Genomic DNA, 21,283 nt, shown 5'->3' on the forward strand with positions numbered 1-21,283 from the left:
AGGGGAATGTGGCAGTGCCCAGGTGAGGGTGCCCACAACCCAAAAGCCCCAGGGGAGGTGTTATAGTGCTCCTTTAGTTCCGCCGTCAGACGGCAGTGTGTTAGCAGCTCAGTTGGCTTCTGGCCTTGTCACCTGGGGCAGCTGCTCTCCACCAGCAAGGACAAAGTGCCAGTGTGGCAGCTTTTCTGGGTACTGACACTCGGTGGGTCCCAAGCTCTTGTCTGGCATCCAAGAAGAATGAGGTCACAGGGATGGTTAAAGATGGTGAAGGCGATAATTTTATTAAGCGACGAAAACAGCTCTTAGCAGAGAGGTGAGCTGGAGAGGGCAGAGGAAGGGCAGGTCGTCTTCCCCAAAGTCAGGTTGTCTCTTCCTCTAGTTACTGAGTCTGGGGTCTTTATAGGCACAGGATGAGGAGTATGTGCTGAATTGGCTTATGAGTATGCAAAAAGGCTGAAGTGAAGACACTACCCAAAGGTGGGCATGACAGTGTAGAAAACCAATTAGGAAAGGGTAGGCATATATAAAATAGGTGAAGAGTGGGGATCAATCAGAGGAAAGCACACCAAAGAGGAGGACAAGTTCTCAATCTGGTCCAAGGATTTAACTTGTAGCTTGGCTTTCAGATTTTAAACTGTCTTCGACATGGAGGTGGGGTTTCTCCGGGTACCCGACCCTATCTGCCTAGGCATTTGGCTGCCTCCTGTCACTATCAAAACCACATGGAGAGGTGTCCTGAGAATACATTAGGGACGCAGAGAAGCCCAAAAGAACCACTTAAATTCCTAACCCTCAGAATTGTGAACATAAAAATACATTGTTCAGTGTGGGTGGGGGGCAACCTCTTATTCAGCAATAAATACACTGATATCAATACATAACCAGCAAAACTAAAGGTGAACCAGATTACAAATACTGGAAATGCCCTTTAAATGCCATCATTCAGCCTACTAGGAAAGGTATATCCTGAAGAACGTTTTTTACAATCACAATTAGCACTAATACATACCAGCTCATCTAAAAAAGCCTGCTTATTCTTCCTTTTTAGAATCTGCTGCAGTTGTTCTTCTTTTTGTATAAATAATCTTCTTTGTTCATTTTCCTGTCGTTCCACTTCTAAAGCTTCTTCCAGTTCTTCCTGTTCTCGAGTCTAAAACAAAAATTTATATATGGCATGGAATAAATTTGGGAGCCAAGAGCAATCATACACCACACTCTATTGGAAGCATAAAACACACTAGTCACTTATTATTTAATAATGTAGCAATTCCATATCGAGGGAAATAGAATTTACTTTATTTCATGTAGACATGTTACTATTAAACAGAACAACTATTCTGTTATACCATACTAGTGGATTTTGCTATACTAAGGCCACTGGGAACATATTAAGGGAATTTGAGGGATGAGTTTAAAAAGATGACTAGAAACAGAAAGGTATACATAAAGATCAACTGGATTCAAGACTGACAATAGGAGGAATAGTTAGAAGTATATTCAAATAATCCAGATAAGAAATAAGAGCCCTATGCAGTGGCTCGTGCCTGTAATCCCGGCACTTTGGGAGGCCAAGGCAGGTGGATCACAAGGTCAGGAGTTTGAGATCAGCCTGGCCAATATGGTGAAACCCTGTCTCTGCTAAAGATACAAAAAATCAGCCAGGCATGGTGGCACATGCCTGTAATCCCAGCTACTTGGGAGGCTGAGGCAGGAGAATCGTTTGAACCCAGGAGATGAAGGTTGCAGTGAGCCAAGTTCATGCCATTGCACTCCAGCCTAGGCAACAGGGCGAGACTCCGTCTCAAAAAAGAAAGAAAGAACAGAAATAAGAGCCCTAAATACAGTAATAATCTAATTAGAGTAGGGATGAGGCTTAAAACATGAGTGATCTTCAACAGAATATAAACACTGACCAAATATGGATTGAATACTTAGATGAATGCTGGCACCATTCACTGAAACAAAGAACATAGTAAGAGACGAAATAGACTTTCATTAAAAAACTGTCAAAAGAGACAAAGAACATTACATAATGATAAAAGGGTCAACATACAGAAAATTATAACAATTATAAACAACTAAATATATAAAGCAAACTGACAACTAAAGGGAGAAATAGCAATATAGTAACAGTAGGAGACTTAACTCACATTCAATAATGGATGGAACTTTCAGAAAGAAGATCAATAAGGAAACAGAAGTCTTAAAACAACTTTATAGCTCTGTATATGTCTGTTAGTTGTTATTCCACTCAACAGCAGCGGAATACACATTCTTCCCAAGCACATACAGAACTTTCTACAGAATAGGTCACAAGTTAGGTCACAAAACAAGTCTTAACAAATTTAAGAAGACTGAAATCATACCAAGTATCTTTCCTGACCACAATGGAATAAAACCAGGAATCAATAGCAGAAGGAAAACTGGAAAAATTCACAAATATGCACATATGTGAAAATTAAACAATAAACTCAAAAAATCATTGGGTCAAAGAAATCAAAAAGGAAATTAGAAAATACCTCAGGTCAAACACAAACAAAAACATAGCATACCAAAACTCAAGGGATACAGAAAAAGCAGTACTAAGAAGGAAGTTTCTTGTGATAAACACCTACTTTAAAAGAGAAGAAAGATCTCAAATAACAACCTGGCTTTACGTCTCAAGGAGCTAGAAATTTAGTAACAAACTGAGCTCAAAGTTAGCAGAACAAAGTATTAAAATAAATAACAAAGATTAGAGCAAAAATAAACAGAAAATAGAAAAAGAACAGAAAAAATCAACAAAATTAAGTTTTTTTGAAAAGATAAAATTGACAAACTCTTTGCAAGACTATGAAAGAGAGACTCAAAATCAGAAGTGAAAGAGGAGACATTACAACTGATGCCACAGAAATAAAAGGATCATGAGACTACTATGAACAATTACACACCAACAATTATACACTTCAGTTAATCTAGAAGAAATGAACAAATTCCTAGAAACATACAACCTACTAAGACCAAATTATGAAGAAATAGGAAATCTGAAAAGACCTAGAACTAGTATGGACACTGAATCAGTCATCACACCTCCTAACAGAGAAAAAGCTGTAGTGGTGAATAATGCCAAACAGTTAAAGAAGAATTAATATCAATCCTTCTCAAACTTTTCTAAAAAACTGAAGAGAGGGATACTTCCAAACTCGTTTTATGAAGCCAGCATTATTACCCTGATGCTAAAACCAGACAAAGACACCACAAGGAAAAAAAACTGCGAGCCAATATCCCTGATGAACAAAAATGCAAAAATCCTCAGCAAAATACTTATAAACTGAATCTAACTGCACATTAAAAGGATCATACAACATAACCAAGAGGGAATTATCCTTGGGATGGAAAGATGGTTTGACATACAAAATCAATTAATATACATTAACAAAATAAAGAATTAAAATCACATAATCTTATCAATACATGCAGAAAAAGGCTTTGATAAAATGTAACGCCCTTTCATGATAAAAGTGGTGGCTCACATCTGTAATCCCAACACTTGGGGTTAATGAAACATTTTATCTATGCATACCTATTCTGCATGTATCTTCTGATGTTCCCAGAAAAGGTTACTAGGCAAAGAGAGTAACATTAATGACATACTGATGCTCTCAGAAACAAGATACTTTTAAAGAAAGCTAGACTAGGTATGAATGGAATGAAAATGTAGTATCAATTCATTGAGAGTTTTACAGCAGGAAAGAAATGCTGATACAAAGCACTATAAGACTATAAGGAGGAAGTCTCTTCTAAATACAAGATGAAAATATATGCTATGTGATCCAAATATGCTTGTATCCTTTTCACTAATTACAAAATCCTGATAAAGTATCTCAAACATAATTACCTCTGCTTTTCCCTACAACTAGAAAGTCAAACTGTACTATATAAATGATAGCTAAAGTGTATAAATTAGACAATTGATCCTTTGTATGCATGCAATTCTTTTTTCTTTATAGAATACATTTTAATACATTTAATAATAATGACTCCTGAGATATTTTCTTTTTTTTTTTCTCTTTCTTTTTTTTTTTTTTTTTTTTTTTTTTTTGAGACGGAGTTTCTCTCTCTGTCACCCAGGCTGGAGTGCAGTGGCACGATCCCCACTCACTGCAAGTCCTGCCGCCTCCCGGGTTCATGCCACTCTCCTGCCTCAGCCTCCCGAGTAGCTGGGACTACAGGCGCCCGCCACCTCGCCCGGCTAGTTTTTTGTATTTTTTAGTAGAGACGGGGTTTCACCGTGTTAGCCAGGATGGTCTCGATCTCCTGACCTCGTGATCCGCCCGTCTCGGCCTCCCAAAGTGCTGGGATTACAGGCTTGAGCCACCGCGCCCGGCCTGGAAACATTTGTTTCTAAGACAAAAGAAGAAAATACTTAGCCACCGACCAGCTTTAATTTATTTTTCTGAATAACATCTTTGTTTTCCTTTTGATATATCTCCATTTTCTTTTTGGTATTGTCCAAATCCACATTGTTGGTCAAGTTGAAAACTGCATTAGAAAGAAAACAATGAGATGAAAAATACTTTTAATATAAATCTTGAGTAGATAATAAAAAATAAATACCACAGAGACTCATTTGTTAGGATGTCATTCTTTATAGCTCTATTTGTGACCTTTTAATCAGTTACCTATTTTAGAGACTAGCTCTAGTTATGGCAACCATGTTTTCCAAGCCAAATACAAGGACAGACTGTCTGACTCGCACAAAATACCTAAATGTCAGGTTCACTCCAGAAAACCTAAGATACGTGCTTGCCATACTTAATTAGATCTGATTTTTATAGTCCCCTCTCTAGCTTTAAAAGCATACAAAATACTGTTTAAGTTTTTTTAATATAAAGAGTAAGTCTGGAATCTACTACAGTAGTCAGAATTTTAAAAAGAGTTTAAAAATCATATATTTGTATAATTGATATCAAACAAAAAACAGGTTTTATCCCCATTCCACTGGTCTCCAACATGAGTAGGCACAGGCTTGAATTACCTCCAAACCTGATTCCAAACCTTGTAGTCTAGCTCTAGAAACGTATGAAATAAAAGAGTTGGAACTTAAGAAGAAAAATAAAGGATAAACTGGCACCAAAACTTAGACTAAAAGAATTTAAGAGAACTACTGAGACATGTTTAGATACTACTAAATTTTCTGTGAATTAGAACTCTCTTTTTATAATTCCAAATCAAAATAATTTAAATTATAAATGCCATATTCCCTTCTAATTTTCTATACGTAAATCAAAGTTACTATAATACTCTGAACAATTAAAAAAAGACCCTCTTGCTATATATAAATTCATATGGAGCAATCCATATCAGTAAGACTCTCCTATTCCATAATTCAATTCAAGCTTCCCTTGTAATCTTTCTGCATCCATTATTAGCCTTTCCACCCCTCCTCCAATTACTTACCACTGCTTCCTGCTTCTTGTCCTACAAACAAGACGGATCTACCCTAAATAACTCTGCTCTATCCCTTGGGTTTCTACAGATTGCTTCCCCATCTCACTCTTTCCTTTAATAGCTTATAAGAGTTAAAAAGTAATACTGGAGGACCAACACAGAGTTGCTTGTTTTGTTGAGTAAAGCCATCAAACAGACTCAGATGACCAATTTGATCTATAATTTCATTTTTGTCTTCTCAAGAGGCCAACGTATTTCAGAACATCAATTTATCATAATCACTGTTGAAAATCCAGGCGCATTTAGGTATAAAGGCAAAAGTCTATTCAGTTTTATCATATGCAATTTTAAATCTGGAAGAATTGAGAGAAAATGAGAAGCAATTATCCTTTAGCAACTTCTCCAGTTTTTTAACATAAAGTGGAAAAGAAAGTAAGTCAGGGAATCTGGCTAGGATGCAATGTGGGACAATCTTCATAAATCACACTCTAGTCCTGACACAAAACAGTCAGAGGGAGGCTCCAGACAAGCAGCATTCTCAAAAAGGTACCTCTGATCCTTAGTTAAAATGGTGATTCCACTATCTTTACCAACCACTCACAATCTACCTCTTGTATTTAATAGGCCATCCTCTGAGCAACCAAATCCAATGATTTTTTTTCACAACTCTCACCATCCTCAACATCTACCAGATCCAACCTCAGCCTCCCAAGTCGCTTGGATTACAGGCGTGCACCACCATGCCTGGCTAATTTTTGTGTATTTTAGTAGAGACAGGGTTTCGCCATGTTGGCCAGGCTGGTCTTGAACTCCTGGCCTCAAGTAATCCACCTGCCTTGGCCTCCCAAAGTGCTGGGATTACTGATGTGAGCCACCATGCCCAGCCATTAACCTAGGCTATCTGCTTCCAAACCTGAACTTTTATCTACAATGCCTACAAAACTAGTTGTGTCATTTCTCTCAATGCCTGAAAACCAATGCTACCTAGCAGTCCTCTGCATTTGTATGCCCCTACACTTTCCCATTTCCATACCTGTGATTAAACTGTTCCCTACCCACAGGGCTCATATCTCAGTACCAACTTCAACCCAGAACAACAGTGAATATCCACATATGACTCACCCTTCTGTACCCATTTTAATCACCAGCTCCTCCTTATGAGACACTTTGTAGTTACAATCTCTCCATCCCTGAATGCTTACAATACATTATCTAATATCGCTCTGCTGGTGTTTACCCACTTTCTACCTTGTATAATGATTTTCAATATGCACATCTTGTCTGACCTATTAGAAGGATAACTGGCACCAAAACTTAGACTAAAAGAATTGTCTAAGTTTTGAGGGCAGTTTCTAGGTCTGATTCATCTTTATTATCACTTCCACTACTTCTATGTACTCCTATTAGAATGGCAAAACTCCAATGACAACATAAAATGCTGGTGCAGATCTGGAGCAACAGGAACTCTCGTTCCTTGCTGTGGGGAATGCGAAATGGTACAGCCACTTTGGAAGACGGTTTCCTAGTTTCTAACAAAACTAAACACACTCTATCATATAATCTGGCAATCAAGCACCTAGGTATTTACCCAAATGAATTGAAAACATATGTTCACACAAAAACCCACACATGAATGGCTACAGCCGCTTTATTAATCATTGCCAAAATTTGGAAGCAACCAAGACATCCTTCAGTAGATTAAAAAAAAATGTAATATTATTCAGCACTAAAAAGAAATAGGCTATAAAGCCAAGACACAGAGGAGCTTTAAACGCATATTGCTAAGTGAAAGAAGCCAATCTGAAAAGGCTACATACTGTATGATTCCAACTATATAACATTCTGGAAAAGTCAAAACTATAAAAACTAAAAAGAACAGTGTTTGCCAGGGGTTGGGGTAGGGAGGAATAAACACACAGAAAAACAAAGAGGATTTTTAGGACAGTTAAAAATGACTCTATATGATATAATGATAGATACACATTATTATATGTTTGTCAAAACTCACAGGCTGTACAGCACCAAAAATGAATCCTAGTGTAAACTACAGACTGTGTGATAATCATATGTCAATGTAGGTTCATTGATTGTAACAAGGTACCACTCTGGTGCAGGATGTTAATAGTCGGGGAGGCTGTGCACTGTGCACATGTAGAGGGAAGAGATATATAGGAACTCTCTGTACTTTCTGCTCAATTTTGCTATGAATCTAAAACTTCACTTAAAAAAAGTCTACTTTTTAAAAAAAAGAAAAAAAGAAAAAACTTCTCATCTGGTAAGGGCTAAAGAAATACTTGTTGAATTATCATGAGAGAAAAAAATAAACTAATACCCAACATTTATAATTACCTTTATAATTATAGATTTAATTAAAATAACCTTTATAATTACAGATTTGAACATGGCAAAGGAGGAAGGTTCAAAACGACAGGACTAAATAATCTTGGTTTCTTACGGTATGAATCTACTGAAAAGTAAGTGGTCAAATTGATACCCCATGTAGAGCTCTACTAATATGTTTAAAGCAGTTTAAAAAAACACTGTTTATTAGCAAACTAGACAGTTTACTACTGATTTTAACTTTTACATTAGAGCCCAAAAATAGGTAAACTTAAACCTTAAGTGAAATTAATCTGTTTTTATACAAACAATTTCTTTTATGCTTATTAAAAACTTTATGAGTTCTGGATCACTTCAGGTCAGGAGTTTGAGACCAGCCTGGTCAAAATAATGAGGCCCCATCTCTACCAAAAAAATAAAATTAAAAACTTAACCAAGTGTGGTGGCATACACCTGTAGTTCTAGCTACTTGGGAGGTAGAGGCAGGAGGATCACTTGAGCCCAGGAGTTTCAGACTACAGTGAGCTATGATAGTACCAATGCACTTTAGCCTAGGAGGCAGAGTGAGACCCTATCTCTAAAAAATAAATGAATAAATAAAAATTTAAAAAAGAAAACTTTATGAATTCCAATAAAAGTAAAATAATTTGTTTCATATTTTAATTTAGAAGCAAAGGTAACAGCAATAATAAATGCAAATCATAATCTGATAATATAAACCTCTTCCTTTAAAAAGTAAGAAAAGAACCATAAAAGTGAATTGCTATTTTTAAAAGTTTTCAGATGAAGCAGGTCTCATTCATACCCAATGAATCAGGTTGATACAACAGCCGTGAAGAAAAAGGAATAGAAGCTAATTTGCTATAACAATCATTTGACCCTTTATCTGTTTACTAGTTTAGCTCAGATACTGACCTGCCTTTAGTCAAGTATTAAAAGCAAACAAAAAGCCTATTGTATTTTCTGAAAGATTTAATGTTATTTAAGTACAATTTTGAAGTCTTTTTGACATCCAGAATTTATTTTAAAAAGCCCTTAGGACTTTCTCACCCTTTTAAAATACGAATTCTCTGCACCAAAAGGATAATCTGTTTTGCACCAAAAGAATAATCTGTTCATTATGAAACTAAGAATAAACCTTTGAGATAATCCCTGGAGCCATAAGGAACAAGAATTTTATGTATAGATTGTCATAGCCACAGAAAAGAGCCTATTGTTAATGCCATAAGAAAGTCCATCTTCATGTGTGCCCCTTCTATTGAAAATGTCTGATGCTATTATTCAAAATTATAACGTTTTCATTTTTATATTCATGTTCAAAAGATTCATAATGAAATTTATGCAACAAAATTACCTCAATCTCCAATTTATGAATCCCCAAACACTGACCCTCTGAGGCACCCTACTAACTCTAGTCCTGTCACTCCAGACTTAAACATTTATCTTCAACAACACCCTTCTACCTACAAGATTGAGTTCAAATGTCTTTAATAGCCTTCAAAATATGACCCCAAGCTACCTTTTTTCTCTCATCTCTAATAATTCCATAGAACTCTGTGTTCTAGACTCAGAGAGTAAGAAAATCCTATATTTACAATTTGGCTCCATTCTTTACTAGCAATGCAATCTTGGGCACAATACTTAAGCTCTCTGTGCCTCTTCTCCAAATGCAAAATAGGAATAAAAATGCCTGTCTCTTAGCGTTTCAAAAATTATGTGAGATAATGTGTGTACAGCTCAGTCTGGTACTTAGTAAATGTCCATTAAATTAACATTTTATACTTCTGATTAACATAAATAGTCAATACAGATATCACAGACATCTAACTAATTATCTTTAAAAGTATGAATAAAACACAAAATAGAAAGCTATTGAAACAAGATTTTTAAAGGAAGTTTTGGCCAGGTGTGGTAGCTCATGCCTGTAATCCCAGCACTTTGGGAGGCCGAGGCGGGTGGATCACAAGGTCAGGAGTTCAAGATCAGTCTGGCCAAGATGGTGAAACCCCATTTCTACTAAAAATACAAAAAAAATTAGCCAGGCATGGTGGTGGGTGCCTGTAATCCCAGCTACTTGGGAGGCTGAGGCAGAGAACTGCTTAAACCCGGGAGGCGGACGATGCTGTGAGCCGAGATCACGCCACTGCACTACAGCCTGGGCAACAGAGCAAAACTCCGTCTCAAAAAAAAATAAATAAATAAGTTTTATTTATATGATGACAAACAGAACAATGCCATACAACTAAGTGGTGAAGCCGCACTGTAACAAAACTTCACAGGTCTAAAACTAAAGTTTTTACTTCATCTCTCATTTCTGCACACGCTTCACCCAACAAAACAAAATAATAGAAAATACTGCCTATTCTTCCGTGTTTACCTAATTAACACCATACAACTGCATGCGGTCGGGTCATAATATTTTAATTTATCCTTGCCTACTCTCTCTAACATACTTCCTACATCAAATCAACCACTTAAATATTCTGCGTCTAAAATATCCTCTATCTATACCCACTGTTACTATCTACTCCAAGCCCTCATTATTTCTCATCCAAACTACTGTAATGGCCCCTTGAAAAGTCATTTCTCACTCTTTAGTATCTCCTCTTAGCCACAGGATAAAATCTTAACTGACAGCCTGGTTTACAAAGCCCTCTTTTTTTTCAGTTGACAAATAATAATTGTAAATATCTACGGGGTACAATGTGATGTTCTGATATTCGTACTCACTGTGGAACTATTTTATCTAATTAATTAATGTACATGCTTATTTTTTTGTAGCAAGGACACTGGAAATCTATTCTTTTAGCAATTTTGAAATATACATTATTATTAATTATGGTCACCATGCTGTGCAACAGACCTCAAAAACTCATTCCTCCTGTCTAATTGAAATTTCATATCCTTTAGCCAACAAAATAATAAAAAATACTGCCTATTCTCCAGTGTTTACCTGATTAACTCCATCCACCTCCCCTTTCCCCACCCACCATCCATCCCACAGCCTCTGGTAACCACCATTCTACTCTCTACTTCTCTAAGTTCAACTTTTTTAGATTTCAGATATAAGTGAGACCGTGCCATATTTGTCTTTCTGTGACTGACTTATTTCACTTAGCATAATGTCCTCCAGCTTGACCCATGTTGTTGCATATTACAGAATTACCTTCTTTTTTAAGGCTGAAGTATTCCATGGTGTATATGTACCACATTTTCTTTATCCATTCATCCAATGATGGACACTTAGATTGATTCCATATCTTAGCTATTGTGAATAGGGCTATAGGTTGCAGACCCAGAAGTGGGATTACTGGATCATATGGTAGTTCTATTTTTAGTATTTGAGGAACTTCCATACTGTTCTCCAAAATGGCTGTACTAATTTACATTCCCACCAACAGCATACAAGGATTCCCTTTTCTCCACATCCTCATCAACACTTATCTCATCTTTTTGATAACAGCCATTCTAACAGATGTGAAATGATATCTCATTGTGATTTTAATTGGCATTTCTCTGATGATTAGTGGCGTTGAGCACATTTTCTTTCTTTTTTTTTTTTTTTTTTTTTTTTTTTGAGACAGAGTCTCACTCTATCACCCAGGCTGGAGTGCAGTAGCACGATCTTGGCTCACTGCAAGCTCCGCCTCCCGGGTTCACACCATTCCCCTGCCTCAGCCTCCCGAGTAGCTGGGACTACAGGTGCCTGCCACCACGCCTGGCTAATTTTTTGTATTTTTAGTAGAGACGGAGTTTCACTGTGTTAGCCAGGATGGTCTCAATGTCCTGACCTCGTGATCCGCCCGCCTCGGCCTCTTAAAGTGCTGGGATTACAGGCATGAGCCACCGTGCCCGGCCGAGCACATTTTCATATACCACTCGTATGTCTTCTTTTGGGAAATGTCTATTCAGGTCCTTTGCCCATTTTTTAAATGAAGTATTATCTTGCTACTGAGTTGAGTTCCTTATATATTTTGGAGATTAACCCTTTATCAGATTTCTGGTTTGCAAATATTTTCTCCCACTCTGTAGATTATCTCTTCACTCTTTTGTTTCTTTTGCTGTGAGGAAGTATTTTAGTTTGATATAATCCCATTTGTCTATTTTTGCTTTTGTTGTCTATGGTACTAAGGCCTCCTTAATCCAGCCTGTTTTTCAGGCCTCATTTTTAGTCACCCCTCATGTTTTATCTACCTATAACAGACTACTTGCTCATTCTCCAACATGCCCCACATGTTTCTATCTCGGTGCCTTTTTCTTTTGTTACAAATGTTTTCCTAAGCCCTTTCTATCTGGTTAACTCCTCTTCCTCTTTTAAGATCAAACTCATATGTCATCTCTTCTCTGAACTTCACCAAACCATATCTCTATTTCCCAGTTCTAGGTTAATTGCTTTATCTGTATTCCCATAGCATTTTATAAATGCCTATTTATAAGACTTATCACATTAAATTATAGTTATTAGTTAACATAATTATCTCCCCCTTTAGAGTCTGAGCTTATTGAGGACCAATACCACATATCCCCATCAATAAAGCAGTTCACATAACATAATTTAAAAACTTACTGAATTGAACTGAAGTTCAGAAAATAAACTATAAATCCAAGAGGTTACTTCCCAAAAATCATCAATATCTTTAAATAGAGTAGAACCACTCTTTAATCAACACAATGAGGATTTATAGTTGATTATTTAAATAGGTCTGTTAAAGGAGGGAAACACACACATACACCTGTCTCTCTCTTCAAATACTTTAACTTAAAACATACATAGTAAGTATATAGTCATTCTCTAACTTACTGACATACAGCAAATTCTAGCCTTTAATTAGAGTTTTGCTTCTTCCTTATATAGGCCATAATTGTCATCTGTATTGTTCAGTTTCCTTTTTTGTTGTCTGTTTTTTTGGTATTTTGAGACATGGTCATGCTCTGTTGCCTAGGTTGGAGTGCAGTGGCGCAACCATGGTTCACTGTAGCCTTGGACTCCTAGACTTAAGCGATCCACCTCAGCCTCCCAAGTAGCTGGGACTACAGGCGTGTGCCAGTACACCCAGCTAATTTTCTAAATTTTGGTAGAGATAGGTCTCATTATGTTGTCCAGGCTGATCTCAAACTCCTGGGCTCAAGCAATCCTCTTGCCTTGGCCTCCCAAAGTGCTGTGATTACAGGCGTGAGTCACTGCACCTGGCCAATTTCCACTTTTTAAGAAGTGACTTAAAAACCTGAGAAGCAGAATCCTTTAGAGTTTTACAAGTTTTTCCCCAACTTTACACACGATTTAACTTTAAATATTTAAATTACATATAATATTTAAATATGTATTTAATTACATAACTACAATAACAAGTACAACTGGCATAAGAAGGTTGACAGCATTCACAATGCATTCATTATGCTGTGGTTATCAGTGAGTACATTTTATGGAAGAACTGGGGAATGTCAGTTACTTCAACGAGACAATTAAGTGGAAATTGGTTAAGAGAGTTTTCCTATACTGCAACTGAAGACAGTCCTTCATGAATATACGTAATAGCAGAATCACTTTCAAATTAAATGGTCTGAGCCACAGTTTCTACATTTTGGTAAAGAAAGCATTACATGTTGTATCCCTCTAACATCCAGACTTGCTCTTGCCTATCAATTCTAGTACCAATTATGGGCCCCATATTGTCCATACCTTCAAATTAATTTATCTTGGAGCAAGATATATATATATATATATATATTTTTTTTTTTTTAATCACAGCTCAGTCAGAACCTTAATCCCAGAATCAAGATCTCCTTGTAGTTCATCCCCTAAACCTATTCCTCACCTTCTCTGTACATCAGTTTCTTTTAGTTATCCTGACTGCCTGCTTAGAATTGTGAACATGTATTCAACTTGTACTGCAACACCTATAATCTCCTTTCCTTTTATTGCTTGACCAGACTTTTGACTAATCACATTACCTTTAGAATACACGTAAGCTACTTTTCTTCCCAATTGCTATCCAACAGCTTGTCCTATACTTAACATCTATGTAGAGCCAGATTTCTACATACCTTCATACTTGCCCAGTTCTTGTAGATTTCTTTCTGGTTTTTCTTCTCAGTCTACATTCTAACTTTTCCACTTTGCCTTGTCACTCCCAATTCTACCATCTTTTCAGCTAAAATCCATAGTCACTCATGATGCTAAGATAACATACAAAGTGCAATGAGTACGCACAGAATGGAAAAGCAGTGGCTCTTATGGCACTGAAAGATCCCTGAGAAACCCTAAATTATGTTTTCCATATGTTTTTGCTATGGCATAACAAATGAACTTAGACATATGAGAAAAGTTTCAGGTAACAGTTGAAACAAAAAGATTTTCTGGATTTTCTAGTAAAGAAATTAAAGGAATTAGAATATTTATTATTCTTCAGGAATGTGAATTTTTTAAGTTTACCATGTATTAATCTTCTAAAGAATGATTCATTTATTATAATCTTATTTTTAATAGTAAATATTGAGTACAGTTACCTATCAAGTTTGAAAGAATAAAAATGATTCTTGTTTGATCTTCATAGTCTCATTCTAATGTTCACAGTATATAACCTTTGTGTCATTTCCAAACCCGCACTTAGTAATAATTATTGCAACTTTAAAAAGCAGCATTTTTTAAATCAATATATAACAACTTCCAAAGTTTTTAACATCTCTGAAATTTTAAGAAAACTGAAATCATTAGACAAAATCTTCCTTTTGACTAAACACATCAGAAAGAAAAGACACAAAGATTACTCCAACCTCTGATTCAAGAATAACACTGATTAATAGAATGCCACTTCAACAGTCAACTGCTTCAAAGTACTTTAAGACTACTATATCCACAGAAGCACAAATAATGATAAACATATGGCTTTAGTCACTATAAATATGGTTAATAGGAACCCCATTTTTGAAAAATCGGAATATGCTTTCCTTCATTTAAACTACTCTAACATGTTATCAACATACAGATGTATGTACCCATATAGTCTTCCTCCCCAGCTAAAGTGTTACTACCTCTATTAAACGTATTTTTCCATAGACAAAATATTAAATAGGTTCTTTACCTAAGTATGCCTTCAATTTGACAAACACAACTCAAGTGCAAAAGAAAGTAATTAGGTAAATGTTAGCTATCACAACTAAACCTATTAAGAGGTTTTTATGTGAGATGTTCTCCTAAGCATTTAAAAGATAAAAGCACATGGTCTTATAGGCTAGCATACATCAAATTAAAAACATACCAATTTCTTCCACTTCTTCCAGGAAGTCATTGTATTCTCTTAGACTAGGAAAATCTTCTTCCCTTTTATTGTATCTTTAAGAAAACAAAAAAATCTACATATTACATATCATTGCTTTTAATATTATCTAACTGGTTTACTTGTTCTTACCTAATTCATATATGATACAAGGAAAAGAGTTGCTTACTGTGTAAAACATCATTCTCTATTTTTTTATTTTTATTTTTTGAGATGGAGTCTTGCTCTGTCGTCCAGGCTGGAATGCAGTGGCACAATCTTGGCTCACTGCTACCTCCACTTCCCTGGTTCAAGCAATTCTCCTGCCTCAGCCTCCCGAGTAGCTGGGATTATTACAGGCACACACCACCACATCCAGTTAATACTTTTTGTATTTCGTAAAGATGGGACTTCACCATGTTGGCCAGGCTGGTCTCAAACTCTGACCTCAAGTGATCCACCCACCTCAGCCTCCCAAAGTGCTGGGATTACAGGCATGAGCCACTGCGCCCAGCCTAAAATACTGTTTTCTTGACACGAGGTTTGTAACCAAACCAAAAATGCAATTCTTAAATTCTTATGACTACAGAGAAGTAGGATCAGGAGAAAATGTACAATATGCAAAATCCTTGTTAAGACTTCAGGGAAAGATAAATTGGGAGCTTGAAAGACTGGGAAATGAGCTTAAGCAAGGCATATCAGCGGAAATTATGGTATTATTTACTTATAAGGGATTCACTGATTTCCAAAACACAAAAAAAAATTGAAGCGACTCCTCCATTTTTATGACATAGTCTAAAAAATGCTAGATCAAGAAAATCTTTAAATATTGTAATGTACCTGGGAAGAACCAGTAAATTGCAAGGAATTAACAATGAAAGATCAAAATCTAAGAGACTACCTTGCAGAAGTTATACAAACAATAAAAGAGCCGCTAGGGGCACTGATAAAGTACCATTGGTTATGTACCTAGAAAGATGCTGCTAAAACACTGATTACCTGGGTTGAAATGTATACTACCAAAAAGGAAAATAAATATATCAATTATTTCTTATAATAAAAGAATGGATAAAAAGAAACCCAAAACTATTAACAAAGAGTAAAAAGTAAAGCCTAAATTGTAAATGAAAAAGACAGATCAATAATATATAGGTATATATACACATATATACACATATATATATACTATGCCCATATGTGTATGTATATATACATAAAAATATACATACCAAAATAAACTACAGCTAACACATGATTTTCTCTAACAGCCTTCAAACCTCAACTTAATGTTACCTCCTCAGCCCACATCTGACATCACTGACCACAGCAACACTGACCACTAACTATATAACACTATTCTCAATCTATAATAAATAACATTTGTTTTGGTTTACCTGTTTTTTGTCTTTTTGCTATCCTGTGCTACTGTACGGTAAGTCTCATGAGGACAGAGTTCATAGCTATTTTACTCATCACTTTGTAACTACTGCCTAACATGCATAACACAGTGTTTACACATAGTAGGTACTCAATACATGTTTATTAATCAAAAAACAAATACAAATGAATAATGAAGCCATCAATCAAGAGGCTCTTCTTTAACAAAGATAAATAATATTACTCAGTTCTCTAAGAACTTAAATGAATTTATACTTATATACCTGCTACTTGTCCATATTTATGAGGAAATAATAATTAATTACTGACATAATTGTTAAAGTCCTCTTTGTTGACTGAATCATTCGAGCAGGAATACTTACATCTTTAGCACTTTTTTCCTGATCTCAACCTCCTTATCAACAGTGGGATCTTCAAAGAGTTGTACCCTGAAGTTGCTCTTTCTAAGTGGAGTACCACACTCAGGACAGTTTCCAGCTCCTCTCACAAACAGTAAATCTACACAACTTTCACAGCTGTAAGGAGAGAAATAAAACATAACATTTAAGCCAAGGTTCAAATCTACAACACATCTGAACAGTTTGCCCCTGTGGGGTAAGGAGAGTGAGACTTGAAAACTAGTCATTGCTATTTAAAATCTTACCAAAAAACTTTCTGGAAAATGTTCATTTTCATTTGGAGCTTACTTTTCAGATATAGGTATCCCAAGTGATACCAGTTTAGTTTTACAGATCAAACAAATTTATAAATTAAAATAAACTGAATGAGAAACTAGGAAGAAGAGCAGGATAGGGAGAAGTAGAAGAGCATGTAAAAGGCTAATGTATGGTCACCTCCATCCCCAGTCCCAATATCATCCTTAGACCTGGGCAAGAACAGCCTCTTCCAGGGGCCTGCACTTTAGAGAGTCCTGGATACCCCAAGCACTAAAACAGATGTTTTTTCTTCCTTTCCTTGTAAGAACATTTTTGAAAGTTCTGTAATCAACTGAGCAAATGACAATTACAAGAAAGAGGTGCCAGCTGAATGAGGCCCCGCTGGCCAGAGGATAAAGAACTCTGAGTGCTCTAGTATGTATGACAGAGAAAATGAACACAACTTCTGCAATAAGAAATCCTAGAAAGAGTGGCTGCTTATAAAAGCTTTATTCCATTAAAGTTCGTTGCCCCAAATAAAGCAAACTGAATACCCAGGCAAGCCAGGTTTCCCAGATACCTGCATCCCCTTTTCTGGTAGTGCAACATTAAGAAGGGCTTACAACTTCCTAGAAGACTTGAGTTGAAAAAACAATGAACTGGAGAGGCAAACTTCCCTGTAACCAGATTCCTGGAGACTTGGCGGGATCTGCCAATATACTGTTTTAGATGGGTCTAGGTACCACCACAATCATCCCAGCCCTGCCCCAACAGATCCATACTACCACTCAATCAGGCAGGTTACAAGGATGGATGGGAGGAGAGAGCAGTTCCTTTAGCCTCTGGGTCTTGAGGGTATAGGCTGCTGGCAACCCAAGATGCTGTGTAGGAAATCAGGCTGGGCCAAGGATGTGGCTTGATTTACAACTTTTAAATATTCAAATGTTTTGATAAATATTTAAACATTTGTAGTCCTCCAGGTATAATCTTGCTCAATTCCATATGTGTTAGGGCCACACTGTCCTAATTACTCCTTTTGTTAGCAATATCTGACATCATCTTATTTATTTCTGTGTTCTGTCTCTCAGACAAGGAAGTACAGTATATTTCTTAAGGACAGAATGTTGCCTATCTTGTTCTCTATCCCCAGTGCCTAACACTAATTACTCAATAAATAAACTTCACAGAACAAAAAAAATGAATACAAGACAAAGGGAAAAAGAGAAATTCTAATGAATAGGGAAGAGTTGATTTCTCCTGAGTATGTATTTAACTTACAGAATAAGCTAAATAAGAAGAGTAATAAGAAAAATAAGAATTTTTAAGATTATTAGTAAAATACTAACATTGATCTTTATATGTATACATACACACACACACACACACACACACACACACATATATATATATATATATTTTTTCTTTTTTGAGAATGCAGTGATGTTACCACAGCTCTCTGTAGCCTTGCCTTCCCAGATTCAGGCAGTCTTCCCACATCAGCCTCCTCATTAGCTGAGATCACAAGCACACGCCATCACGCTCTGCTAACTTTTTAATTTTTTTTGTAGAGACTGGGACTCCCTATGTTGCTCAGGCTTGTCTCTTAACTCCTGGGCTCAAGTGATTCTCCTGCTTTGACCTCCCAAGTTTCTGGGATTATAGGCATGAGCCACCACCCCTGGCCTATATTTCTATCTTAATAGTGTCACTAAAAAATAACAGGGAAAAATTCCAAAGATCATAGTGCCATTAGCAAGATCAACTAAACCCCAGATAAACCACTTTGGACTTAGGAAGTTTCAGAGTGGTGCATTTCCACTACTCCTTGTGGTTACAGGAAATTAAACCCATGCACGGAAGGTGAAAACAGGCACACTTTATAACTATACTAACTAAAGATATTTATAAGCAAGCAGCTATCCAAAATATTCAAAATTATAGAGTCATAAATAACATTATATATCTCAAGGTCTTGGAGATTAGACTCAATCGTTTAGTCAGCAAGGTAATATAGAACATTAATATATCTAAAAGTCATATTGTATATTAGACATAATATATTATTTGTTTCCAAAATCAGTTGTACATCTCTACTTTTTATAATCTGCCTTAAGCCATAATAATTTAAACAGTATTAAAATTTTTTATTGCAGTTTATTTTCCTATGTAACATTTTCCGTTTCTAATTTTAACTGTGAAAAGAATATTTTTTCTTTAAAGCTCATAAAATACAGAATTATATAGAAAAATAATTCAAAGTTCTACTTCATTGTGTTCTATATCTCACTTTCCACGGTTAATATGCTACTGTTGAGTTTAGTGTTTGTGTGGCCACATCTTTTTCTACATATTTACAAAATATATATATGAAAACTGATCATTAAAAAAAGAACAGGCCAGGCATGGTTGCTCATGCCTATAATCCCAGCGCTTTGAGAGGGCAAAGCAGGAAGATAGCTTGAGCCCAAGAATATAAGACTAGCCTAGACAACATGGCTAGATCCCTCTCTCTACAAAAAATAAAAATTAAAAAAAAATCAGCCAGATGTGGTGGTGCATGCCTATAGTCCTAGCTACTCAGGAGGCTGAGGCAGGAAAATCACTTGAGCCCAGGAGTTCAAGGTTACTGTCAGCTGTGATCGGCCACTGCACTCTAGCCTGTGTGACAAAGCAAGACCTATGTCCAAAAATAAATAAATAAATACATAAAATAAAGAACAGGAGAGGTAGGCTGTGTGCAGTGGCTCACACGTATAATCCCATCACTTTGGGAGGCCAAGGCAGGCAGATCACTTGAGCCCAGGAGTTGAGACTGGCCTGGGCAACATGGCAAAACCTCGTTCCTACAAAAAAAAAAAAAAAAAAAATTTAGCCAGGCATGGTGGTACACACTTGTAGTCCCAGCTACTCAGGAGGCTGAGATGGGAGGATCACCCAAGCCCAGGAGGTAGAGGCTGCAGTGTGCTGTGGTCATGCCAGTGAACTCCAGTCTGGGCAACAGAGCAAGATTCTGTTTCAAAAAAAAAAAAAAGAAGAAGAAGAAGAAGTAGTAGTTGATAATTGCTAGCTCATTTTATCTGGCAACAAAGCAACCAACACAGCAGTATATGGGCAATCTTTTGCCTCTAAGAGTGCAAGGAAGTTTTTCAAATAAAATTTTATATTCTGCAGAAAACAGAAAAATCTGGTGAAGAAGCCCAAATTTTCAGTCATTATCCATTTCCAAAAACATTTTTATGGTTTTTGTTTTTAAAAGTCAGAATGGTACTCATCCTTTTTCTCTCTGAATGACTTATTTTTAGCAGATTTTATTTTATCAAGAATATTCTCGTCAAAATTTTAGTCAATTGATCGCTTTATTTTTAAAGAGCAACTACATTCCATGTAGAATTTCAAATATTATTAAAACATACTGACTTAAAAAAGTATTCATAGTTTGTCAAAAATTCTATACTTAAGACTTTCTGTGAAGTAACCTAGTTTTATCAGCACTTTCCATTCTTCGTTAGCTCCTTGGCTTTTAAAAACGAAACAGAAACCTACGGTCTTCAAAGATGAAAAACAAGTAATAACATTGTTAAAGAAAAATTTTATTTTTACAACAAATTCTTCCTTAAGCCCATTGTATTAAATTCTATAAGAAAGAAGCAGGATATTATTTTTAGAAAATTTTCCTCCCAAAATATGTTGCCTAACTTGTCTATACAATAATATATTGATTAAGTGCCATATCTTTAAACATTAAAACATTAGAAACCTAAATTCAACTAAATTTGACAAAAATCTCTGCTCTAACTGAATTGTAGAAATTTGAGGTAGAAATGACCTAAATGATCACCAGTTAATTAAAATATTATCAACATACAATAATGAAATGCGTTTAAGGATTCATGGAAAACACATGAAAAAAATAACACCTGGTGCATTTTAGAAAAGGCAGTCAATTTACAAATAGACTTTGTTCCAATAGTTTGCTTATAAATAAGCTGCTTGGAACTCAAAATACATTTTTCCCAAATAAACTATTTATATGTGATGGTTAGGGTTTTCAACTAAACTGGCCCAAAGAAGATGAACAAAATATTAGACATTTTCTTTTCTTATTTTTCTCTCCTTCCCAGCCTCCACCATGAGTTGATGATATCAGCTTTCAAGTGGGAAATAAACTGGAATTTAAAAAGAATATTCTACAAGTTTTGGTCCCCAGAAAGTAACCAATTGAAA

General features: G+C 35.9%; 1 protein-coding gene across 2 annotated transcripts in view; it reads right to left on the bottom strand.

Annotated features, from left to right (window-relative positions):
* The window catches only part of LOC105473658 (MNAT1 component of CDK activating kinase), a 244,838-nt gene that overhangs the window by 163,439 nt on the left and 60,116 nt on the right, over window positions 1–21,283 (bottom strand). For both annotated transcript variants that reach the window (XM_071100058.1, XM_071100057.1), the window contains exons 2-5: window positions 16,787–16,939; window positions 15,030–15,103; window positions 4,418–4,521; window positions 1,010–1,150 (exon numbers count right to left, since the gene is read on the bottom strand). In XM_071100058.1, coding sequence (XP_070956159.1) covers window positions 1,010–1,150; window positions 4,418–4,521; window positions 15,030–15,103; window positions 16,787–16,939 — 472 coding nt within the window. The remainder of the gene's footprint in view (window positions 1–1,009; window positions 1,151–4,417; window positions 4,522–15,029; window positions 15,104–16,786; window positions 16,940–21,283) is intronic.

This window comes from Macaca nemestrina, chromosome 7, assembly GCF_043159975.1.
Source record: "Macaca nemestrina isolate mMacNem1 chromosome 7, mMacNem.hap1, whole genome shotgun sequence".
Classification (NCBI taxonomy): domain Eukaryota; kingdom Metazoa; phylum Chordata; class Mammalia; order Primates; family Cercopithecidae; genus Macaca; species Macaca nemestrina.